Source organism: Nematolebias whitei, chromosome 15, assembly GCF_014905685.2.
Source record: "Nematolebias whitei isolate Nwh7 chromosome 15, NemWhi1, whole genome shotgun sequence".
NCBI lineage: Eukaryota > Metazoa > Chordata > Actinopteri > Cyprinodontiformes > Rivulidae > Nematolebias > Nematolebias whitei.
In genome coordinates, this window is record NC_056512.1 from 32,119,326 (window position 1) to 32,130,234 (window position 10,909).

General features: G+C 39.2%; 2 protein-coding genes across 3 annotated transcripts in view; both read left to right on the forward strand.

Moving 5' to 3' along the window:
* Window positions 1-1,947, forward strand: part of LOC119420996 (RNA-binding protein with serine-rich domain 1) — a 2,761-nt gene extending 814 nt beyond the window's left edge. Inside the window, exons 2-7 of the mRNA XM_037688384.1 lie at window positions 204-350; window positions 459-638; window positions 750-855; window positions 1,163-1,316; window positions 1,403-1,544; window positions 1,625-1,947. Coding sequence (XP_037544312.1) covers window positions 204-350; window positions 459-638; window positions 750-855; window positions 1,163-1,316; window positions 1,403-1,544; window positions 1,625-1,730 — 835 coding nt within the window. The 3' untranslated portion in view covers window positions 1,731-1,947. The remainder of the gene's footprint in view (window positions 1-203; window positions 351-458; window positions 639-749; window positions 856-1,162; window positions 1,317-1,402; window positions 1,545-1,624) is intronic.
* A 4,463-nt stretch (window positions 1,948-6,410) lies between these two features.
* Window positions 6,411-10,909, forward strand: part of LOC119421661 (arf-GAP with dual PH domain-containing protein 1-like) — a 20,873-nt gene continuing 16,374 nt past the window's right edge. Inside the window, exons 1-2 of one of the 2 annotated variants that reach the window (XM_037689008.1) lie at window positions 6,411-6,525; window positions 8,254-8,384. In XM_037689008.1, the coding sequence (XP_037544936.1) occupies window positions 6,435-6,525; window positions 8,254-8,384 (222 nt within the window). In that variant the 5' untranslated portion in view covers window positions 6,411-6,434. Of the gene's footprint in view, window positions 6,526-7,254; window positions 7,275-8,253; window positions 8,385-10,909 lie in introns of those variants that run through there. The other variant, XM_037689009.1, reaches the window with a different exon arrangement.

Here is a 10,909-nt window from a genome sequence, read left to right on the forward strand (position 1 = left end):
ATATATATATATATATATACACAGACAAAAAAGTGTGCTTTGGAAGTTGCTCTTTTTTGTTTACATGTTGTTTGACTAATGAGATTTGATTAGTGTTGAAGTTCAAACTATTTTTTTTTTAATATGCTCCCTATTCATTAACATCAACTCTTAATTACTATTGTAAACTCGACCAAACTATTTATTTATTTTCCTGTCTCAAGGGCACCATCACCAACAAAACGAAAGGAAGATGAGAAAACAAAAGATAGAGGTAAAGAGAAGACTGGTACCAAGGAAGGAGAAAAGGAGAGAGGACGGGATAAAGTAAGGAAACGTCGCAGCGCCTCTTCTGGCAGCAGCAGCAGCAGGTTTGCTTTCTATTGCCATCTTTTTAAGATTTATGCTCATATCAGAAGTAAAGTTCGATCTGGCTGTTTTCTAACTAACTGTTTTTCTTTGTTCTCATTGTGATCCAGATCTAGCTCATCATCCAGCAGCAGCTCTGGTTCCAGCTCTGGTTCCTCAAGTGGATCCAGCTCCTCTGGTTCTAGCCGCTCCGGGTCTTCAAGCTCTCGATCATCTTCTTCTTCGAGCTCTTCGGGCTCTCCAAGCCCCAGCCGCAGGCGCCATGACAACCGCAGACGCTCCCGCTCGCCGTAAGTCCTCTTGTTGATGTCAGCTCAGCATATTTTGCAAAATGTATTGTTTTGTAGTTGCATTTATTTGAAACATAATATGGTTTATTCATTGTTTTGTCATTTTCCTAGCTCTAAAACACAGAAGAGGGGAGAGGACAAGGAACGACGAAAACGAAGCCCCACCCCTAAACCAACCAAGGTTCACTTAGGAAGGCTGACCAGGAACATAACCAAGGTTAGAAAACAGTTTGTTTTTCTTTTGAGAGCTACAATCGTAAACATGGCTAAGTGGCAGCATTTTTAAGATGCTAAATAAATGAGGAAAAATCAGACTTTTTATATTATGGTTTAGTTTAGATTTATAGAAAATTCAAATAATAATAAAAAAATAATTCTGAGGTGACACTATGAGGTTGCATTGAGCAAACTGGGGAAACAAGAAGCCTGTTTCATTTGTTATGAAAAAAGTTTAATTTATTTATTTATTTTCAAATTTTTTTTTTCTTTTTCAAAATTCCTGAGTCTTTGTTTTTATCTAACAGGAGCACATCCAGGAGATCTTTTCTACTTACGGGAAAATAAAACAGATTGAGATGCAGATAGATAGGCTCCACCCACACCTGAGTAAAGGCCGTGCTTATGTGGAGTTTGAGAACCCCGAGGAGGCTCAGAAGGCCCTCAAACACATGGACGGAGGTTCGTCTTACTGCCGCCTTATTGCAGAATTCATCTGGGCATGCTTGTGTGCTTTCACTTTGAATAACTGATTGTTCTTAACACAGGTCAGATAGATGGACAGGAAATCACTGCAGCTGCTGTGCTGACTCAGCGGATCCGTCCTCCGCCTCGTAGACTGTCTCCTCCCCGCAGGATGCCCCCACCACCACCAATGTGGCGTCGCAGCCCACCACGCATGAGGAGAAGGTACCATCCACAAACAGTTTTTCATTCGTTCATTTTATATATGTTTAAATGTTAAACCGTTGCATCTTATTTTTGTTTAGGTCTCGCTCCCCAAGGAGGCGGTCCCCGGTACGTCGCCGCTCTCGCTCCAGATCTCCTGGTCGCAGGCGCCACCGCTCTCGTTCCAGTTCCAACTCCTCTAGATAATCAGGTGTCATACATTGAAAAACCAACAACATAATGTGATTATATAAGTTGTGACACCAGATCAACTGTAATTCTTGCTTCCTTAGATTTCCTGGACTCGTGAGAAACAAAACCATTTTTCTTGTAGTCATCTGTCTTTAGGACAGGAGCAAGTGTTGCTTTTTTTTTTCTTATCTATTTTGTGCTAATTTGCTTCTGAAAAGTTCAGTTTTGTGTCTCCTATGGGATATACCCACATTTTGTTTAAAATGTGACTTCTTTTTACCTTGTATTGAATTTTTAAAAAGTTTGAAAAATAAAAGTGCTGAACCATTAAAATCCCAAATGTTTTGTTTTTTTTCCATCTCAGAAGATGTTTCTCATTGTTCCCTTGTTTACATTCTCACATGGCTGATGTATGCAACTTAATGTTTAATAATCATTACTCTTTGTTCTTATGTTTTTACACAGACAATACAGTTAACGACTTCTCTGCAGTTGTACAATTGTTTTTCACAGTTTAGCAAAAACTGGATTCATGTAAAATGTAGTTACTTTAAATGGTTTAAGATAAAAGGATAAACAATATTTACAATATGTAACTAAAATATTGAAATGCAGATATTTATGTTTATTTGGGTTATAAACTCATTTATAAACCAATAAAACTTGAGGAACTTTTAGTGTCTTTGTGCGTTCCACAGATTGCGTCACATCTCGTCATATTGTCGTTCTACAAACGAGGCTTGGTGAGCACCTCAGACTGATATAAATAGGATTATGGGGTTCCAACTGTGGGGGTGTAGTTCAGTTGGGGGGGAGCAACAAACGTGTGAACTTGGATATTAAAATGTATGCAGTAAAATGCACACAAGTGGTCTTTGAATATGATCATTTTAATGTCACTTGTGGACAGACATTGCAGTTTTAACCCAGTATTAATCTGACCACTATTCTGTGAGTTTTAAGCTGTTTTAAAAGTTTGCACAGATAAACAATAATGTGATTTTATATAACTTCTCTGCAAAACAATCATCTGGTTTTACTCATTTTCATGAGTTTTTTTTAATAATGTGGCAGCAGATGTATTGCAGAAAGGATGACATCACTGTCATTCACAAACAAAATAAATATGCAAACGTTTATGTTAAATCCAGATCTAGTCCCCCGGCACAAACAGAGTAATATTGTGTATGTTGTTCAGTGTCAGGAGGGTGATCAGTCTTACATCGGGGAAACTAAACAGCCACTGGCCAAAAGGATGGCCCAGCACAGAAGATAAACAACATCAGGCCAGGACTCTGGTCTACACTCATCTCCAGGCCAGCGGTCACTCGTTCAGGGATGAAGATGTTCACATCCTGGATAGAGAGGAACGATGGTTTGAGAGAGGAGTAAAGGAGGCCAGGGGCGGACTGGGACAATAATCCAGGCCGGGAATTTTGATACCATCCCAGGCCACCACCACCTGATTAACGCAAACCACCAAGACTGAGTTCAATTGAGCGCACTTTGAATGCATGTTGTTTGCACACGTCTAACTGAGTTTTCACTTATTGACTATTTATATGTATTGGCTATTCATATAACAAAAAAAAAGGTCTTAATCTCAACGGAACTTTACCTGGTAAAATAAAGTTTAAATAAAATATTGTAATACAAGGATTTTAATATTCAGATAATTTATTGGAGTAATGAAGGGTATACACAAAATATCCTCAATAATCCAGGTAGAAATTCTAAAAAAGTTAAGTCAGGTCCTCTGGACAGATTAAAAAAAAAAAAAAACTTGTTGAAACGTTTAGTCTTTAATCCAAAAGACTGTCAGTTTGAGAAGCTGCAACAAACTTAGTTTCAAATAGTCTCTTTTCATAGTGGATCAACCAGTTTGTTGCTGACATCCAGAACTAGCTGTTAACATGATAAAGGAGGACCATCATCAGCCTAACAATGGATCGTTAGTGCTCTAGGCTGTTTGCTATTCACAGGGGGCTGAGAGATACCAGCAATAACAGCATTGTAAGAGGGCTACAGTTGGACACAGAGGCCTCTGTCCCTGTTTAATGATGGATGAGTTCTCATCACAAAGATGGCTTCCTTTACTCCTCTCTCAAACCATAGTTCCTCTCTATCAAGGATGTGCACATCTTCATCCCTGAAAGTGACTGCTGGCCTGCAGATGAGTGTAAACCACAGAGTTCTCCTGGCCTGATGATGTTGCTCTTTGGCCCAGCACAGAAGAGCAACATCTTCAGGCCAAGACTCGGCAGTTTACACTCATCTGCAGGCCAGCAGTCACTTTCAGGGATGAAGATGTGCTCATCCTTGATAGAGAGGAACTATGGTTTGAGAGAGGAGTAAAGGAAGCCATCTTTGTGAAAAGAAACCATTGTTAGGGGTTGTTAGGCTGCAGGTCTTCCTTATGTTAACAGCTAGTTCTGGATGTTAACAACAAACTGGTTGATCCACTATGAGAAGAGGCTATTTGAAACTGAGCTTGTTGCAACTCCTCAGACTGAACTTAGTTTTTTGGATTAAAGACAAAAGTTTCAACAAGTTTTTTTTTATTTGTCCAGAGGACCTGACTTAACTTTTTTAGATACAAAAAAATCTGAATTCCTAGACATTTCAACATTAAACTTTTTTCAGATCCTAACCCATATTATAAAATTTGCAATATTCTTTGTAAAAACTTAAAAACATTTGTTATATTAAGTCAGTTTTGGCCCACTTCGGTCCCTCAAAGTGAAGCTAGCATGTGGATATTAAGCTGTGCTGATAAACTGTGCCAGAGTTCAATTTTTTCAACACAAGTGTTTCTCTTACCTGCTCCATTACGAACAAACATTAATTTATAGCACTTAGCAGCATCCGCGGCCAGAGCTTTTCTCTTTTTTATCCTCTCTCTCTCTCTCTGCTCCACCTTTCCTCTTCTTTGGCTGTCTCTGTTGCTCCATTCTACAACTCAGAGATGCACGCACCGCGCGCCAACACCGTCGGGAGCGCGAGTCCTAGGGCGGGGAGGGGGGCGGGCGCAATGTGTGTGTGTGTGTCTCTGCTCTGTGAGTGACACACAGAAAAGGAAGGGAGGGGGCCGGCCCGGCCGGGGGATGTGCCAGGCTTTCTCCGTCGCTGCAGTGCAGCGTGAGACCTGAGCCCAGGCAAAAGTGAATTGTTTATTTAAAATAATAAAGTCCGTGCGACCCGAACCGAGCCTTTAGTCCCGTTCCTCGGCAACCAGGCCACCGGGAAGTGTCCCGACGCTCCCGATGGCCAGTCCGCCTCCTTAGGAGGCCATCTTTGTGAAAAGAAATTGTCCATCATTAAACGGGCGGAGGCCTCCGGGTTCAACTGTCCCCCTCTTACAATGCTGTTATTGCTAGTATCACTCAGCCCTCTGTGAGTAGTAAACAGCCATCAGTGTGCTAATGATCCATCGTTAGGCTGATGGTCCTTCTTGATCATGTGAGCAGCTGGTTTTGGCTGTCGGCAGCAAACTGGTTGATCCACTCTGAGAAGGTGCTATTTATAAGACTGAGCTGAATACAGCACCTCAGACTGAGGAAGTCTTTTGGATGAAAGATGAAACATTTCTACCTTTTTTTTGTTTTGTTTTTTGTTTTATTTTTGGTTTTTTGAATGTCCAGAAGACCAGACTTAACTTTTTTAGATTTTTCTACTTGGATTATTGGGCATGCATCAGGATGTTTATGTTAAATATTTTCCTCCTACATGTCAAACTCAAGCAAAGTCGGATTATTTATCGATCGCAGTGCAGGCCTGTTTGTTCATCTGCAACAAAACCCTCCTCCTTGGTTCTGATTCGCCAATTACGGAAGCGTAGAGCTGTCACAGGTAGTAAAATTATTTTTGAGCTGTATCTCGTTATAAGAGAGATACTTGTTATAACGAGTAAACTATGTCGTTATAATGAGATAGTTTTCTCGTTATAACGAGATACAGCTCAAAAATAATTTTACTTCCTGTGACAGCTCTACACTTCCGTAGCCAATCACATCAGGCTTCAAGAAAAGAAACGATAAAGACAACAATTACACATAATTTAATATTCACAAATTACATTTCTTCCTACCATCAGTATTTCATTCCACATTTAATTTTTTTGCATTTCAACATGTGTGTTTAAACAACCAACAAAGATTGTTTCTAATTTATCTTTCTATATACAAGAAGGGGAAACAAGGAAAAGCTCAATGTTTCCCAACAATTAACATTTTAAGAATGCTTTATTACATGCATGTCCACTGGTCTCCACTAGGGGGTGCTGCATTCCTTTATTTCCCACAGTGTAAACTGGACTGAGTTAAATTCTAGTTGGTTGTCTGGTAATTGTGTGTGCAGTCATACTTTTCCTGGAATTATTTATTTTTTTGTTATGATAGCTATTTTTTCTTGTTCATTGTACAGCTTCATTCCTGCCTTTTCTAAAAGCCCTTCCTGTCTTATTGAAACTGGGTGTTGACTGGAGTAAAAAGAAGTCACATCTCTTTGACCACAGGGTGTCTCACTCAGAGACAGCTGACATCAGTGGTGTGTGTGACTCCTGAAGACACAGACAACATCCACCGCAGAGCTCCGAGCTTCAGCTTCCTTCCTTCTAAAGATGACACCTTCAGCTCTGTCGGAGGCGCGTTAAGACGCACGTCTCCACAGTTTCTCTCTGAGGGCCACTGAGGATCTGAGCAGGTGTAGAAATAAAGACTCATGGCTTCTGAACTGGACAGGAACAGACAGCGTGTTAAACAGCTGCTGGAGAAACCTGGGAATGGAAAGTGTGTGGACTGTGGAGCTGCAGGTAAGCTGGAGCTGCTGGCACACTTTGTTACACTTTAATTCATTTTATTGCATTTTTTTCTGGTCCTTTAAGAACCCATTTAGACTTTTTCTGAACTACAAATTTATCTTCATAGTGTGTGTTCATGAGTTTTTAGTCAGTTAGCCACAAAGGCTGGACATGATGAAATAACGATCAGCTGTCACACTGAACATCATTTCTCAACACTTCTGCTAAAAATGTGAACATTTCAGTTAAGATCCAAGAGGTTTTTAATTTATTTAAAGATTTTTTGATTATTATGACAAAATACATGTAGTTAAAATGAGAGTGTGGTTCATTGCAATCAAGTGTCTTGATGCTGGTGTATGGTTTCTTCCACCATGATGGTCAAACAGGCTGTCCTAATGCTGCACACTGGTAACAAGTGTATGTATGAACTTTGTTTAGTAAAGATTTGGAAATGTAAAGAGGTTACTGTGTGTCTGTTCTTCTAGCTTCTTGAATTTTAGATAAATCAAGTTTCACGATCGTTAAATTGTAGATACTTGGTGCTCTCTAATCATATACGTGATGTTTGCATCCCATTTTCAGAGAACATCTTGATTTTTCTTTGCAAGTGCATTGGTGCAACTTTTTGCAGGAAGAGAAGTTTAAATGATTTGTTCATGTGTTAAATTTTTGTGCACTGCAAGTCAGTTGAGACACTTGTCTCAGTTTTCATTCAAGATTCACTGATCCACCCCCTTGATGCTCACTGCTGCAGCCGAGTCTCTCTGATCTGAGCAATGATTGAGAAAATGAGATGAAGTGGAAGAACAGCTTCATGCCTGCTGTCACTCACACCTTCACTGTGTAAAATAAGGTCACAGAGACAACCTTGTTAGTCACTTCCTGTCTGCTTTATTCTGTGCACATCTGGGAGTGTTCTTTTCTTGTAGAAGCTCTGACAAGTGATTTAGCTTTACATTTTATGTTTCAGCCTTTCTAAGATGTGTCCACTTTCTTTTTATTCTTTACAAGCATCTTTTTTACACTGCTATTACAGCTTTTCAAATAATCTGCTCACTGCATGTTTAGAACAAGAAAGTTATTTATATTGAACGTATCTGACTGTAGGAGGGTGATTATTGCTCAATTAAAACTTACTGTCACTTTACCATTTCCTGTGACGGCCATATCTACTGTACATGGCTACAAACTATAAATAAACTCAGTATTAATAAGCATACTCATTACACTCAAGTGCAACCCGTAATGGCTTCGAAAACGAACTTAAGAATGAATAATATGGACATTCTGAAGTTGGATTCTGTGGAAAGGTTATAAACAGTTAATATCTTACCTGTTGTAGATAGTTTTTGAATAGCATCCATTTGGGTTTAATTGAATGGACGAGCTAATCCAAGTTGGACCCAAGACTAGTAGTTTATATTAACTCAGCTTTGCATTCATTGTCGTCAGAACCTGCAGTTATTTATGTTGAATTCTGTGGTTATTTGTGGGTATTTGCAAGCTGTAACATTTACACAGCAGCTTAGAACAACCTCTGGCTGGAGACAAAGTCAACTTAATTTTTTTTTGAGGACACAAATTAAGTTGTTCAATTTATAAATAATAAAGACACTCAAATGCTCAGATTCCATATGTTTGTGTGAGATCAGGCTAAAAAAAATGCCTCTGCTTCTACATTTTGCCAATATTTTCATTTGAATTGGTTTAGCAATATGTCCATATGTTGCTTTGCAGACCCGGAGTGGGCATCCTACACCCTGGGAGTGTTTGTGTGTCACAGCTGCTCGGGTCTCCACAGAAACATCGCGCAAATTAGCAAAGTGAAATCCCTGCTGCTGGATCCGTGGAGCTCCTCTGAGTTAGAGGTGAGAACTTCTGCATCTTCACCCACTTAGAGTCATAAAACTTCTGGAAAGAATAAAAAGAAAAGTTTTGTGGGGGGTAAAAAAAAAAGAAGCAAGTCTTCATTTAAAAGTTGCCTTGAAGTAAAAACTATCCTCTGTTTTGACCCTTTTACATCCCACCATGCTCCACGGCTCTGTTGCTGCGATCTTGTTTGGACGAATACAACAAGTCATCAGTTTCAATTAAGCTTCATCTGAAATGCCCGAGCCAGCTGCTGGCAGACACAACCAGTGTCTTTGTGTTTATATGAGAAGGCATTTGTGTGTGCTCAGAATGTTTGGAAAATGAAGATTCCTTCTAAAACACACATTTATCAGAAAATATGAAGAAGTGTAATAACATGTATGACTTTCTTAGATAGATGTATGAAATTTTCAGCATCATAATGAAGTTTCCACTGGCTGCTTCTATGAATGTATACAACACTAAAGTTTGGAGTCTTCCATTATACGATGCAGCGTTAGATGTTCTTATTTGAGTGACAGGAGTTTCTGTGTTAATGTTGGTAATAGTTTATCTGCTTCAGTCCCTCTTTCCTGCAGGGTCCCACAAGGCTCAATTCTTGGGCCCCTTCTGTTTTCATTGTATCTGCTCCCCTTGGGGTTTATCCTGAGGAACCATGGTCTTTCGTTTCAATGCCATGCTGATGATTGTCAGATTTATCTGCCCTTAAAACCAAATAGTTCATGCACAATTCACCCTCTCTTGAAATGTATTGATGACATTAAGGCATGGATAGCTTCAAACTTTTTAAGTTTCAACAATCAGAAAACTGAAGTCGTGTTTAGCCCTAGCTCTACCGCTGTCTCTGTTCCTGTTGACTTTGACTCTCTTGAGCCAAGCAGTCTGTTTCAAATGTCGGGATGGTTTTAGACTCTGACTTTAAGTTTAATAAACAGATTAACTGTTCTACAGAAAAGCTTCTCCCAGTTAAGGCAGATAGCTAAGCTTAAGTCAGTGTTGACTAGATCTGACCTTGAAAAAATCATCCATGCATTTGTTACAACCTGGCTAGACTACTGTAACACACTTTATGTTGGGGTCAGTCAGGTGTCCCTTTCATGTCTCCAGCTAGTCCAAAATACTGCAGTTCAACTATTAACAGGAACTCGTAGGTTTGAGCATATTTCACCAGTTTTGTCCTCCCTTCACTGGCTCCCTGCGTGTGTCAGAATAGATTTTAAAATTCTCCTATTAACCTTTAAGTGCATAAATGGCCTTGTGCCCTTATACCATTTCTGACCTATTTCAAACATATGTTCCTTTTCGTGCCCTGAGGTCATCAGACCTGCTGCTTTTGGTTGTACCAAAAGACCAGGCTGAAAATCAGAGGAGATTGGGCTTTTTCAGTCACGGGTCCTAAACTCTGGAACAATCTGCCCATCAACATTAGACAGGCCACTTCACTCCCTGCTTTTAAATCTCTCTTAAAAACACACCTGTATTCACTGACGTTTAACACAGCATGGTTTGATTTAGTATTTAATTATTTCTCATTGTTTTTGTGTTTTTATGTTTTTATTTTGATGCTTTTAAATTACATCTTGTTATTTTTTTCTTTAATTACTGCCTTGAACCAAGGTAACAGCTGCAGTTTTAAATGTGCTTTATAATTCAATTTTACTTGACTATCCCTGTCTTCTTTCTCACAAATGTTGTTAAATACATGAAATGCATTTCTTATTAGTTGTTTCTGTTGTCCTAAAAAGTCAACCACGTCACCACTTCCTGTGCTCTCGTTTTGTATGTGGTCAGTGTGTTTGTGCAAGTGCCATTTAATGCTTCCCACAAAATACATTAACATGTGTATTAAGAAATGCTACACCCAAAAGCAGCACTGTTGCTGCTAAGAGGGCAAGCAGGTAGAAAAGTGTTGTTAATGTCTATTATAACATTTCTGTAAACTCATTTCATCTATGTGGTCATGATCATCTAGTTTCTAATGCAATTTAATTAAAGGCCTTGAAGAAATACATATCATCTGTTGCCTTTAACGAGAGTTTTAATCTAAACTCCTAGAATGAGAGGGACATAGCTGTTTCCTTCAGAGCCCGTAAAGGATGTTAGTCACAATCTTATTTAATATTGTGAGATCTTGTGTGATCAGTTAGGGCTTCAACTATAGCCATTTTTATATTAGGCTGCTTAGTTGTGGTGGCCATTTTTAATTGGATTGACACCACAAGCTATTGAGCCGTAGATGGACAGACAATTATCAGTTCTGATGAGTTTTACTGAAATCTGTCCACTGGTTCATGAAACGTTTTGCTTATGCCTCAGACAAATGAACACAGCCCTTTAGCAGCAAGGGATAATAAATATAAATGCTATGTGTTTGTCATCATTGTATGTCCCCATAGAATGAAAAAAAAAATTAGTTCTCTGCATTTAACCCATCACACATGAGATACACTCAAGTGAAGCAGTGGACAGCTAAGCGCCCATGGAAATATTGTATATACATATATATATATATATATGTATA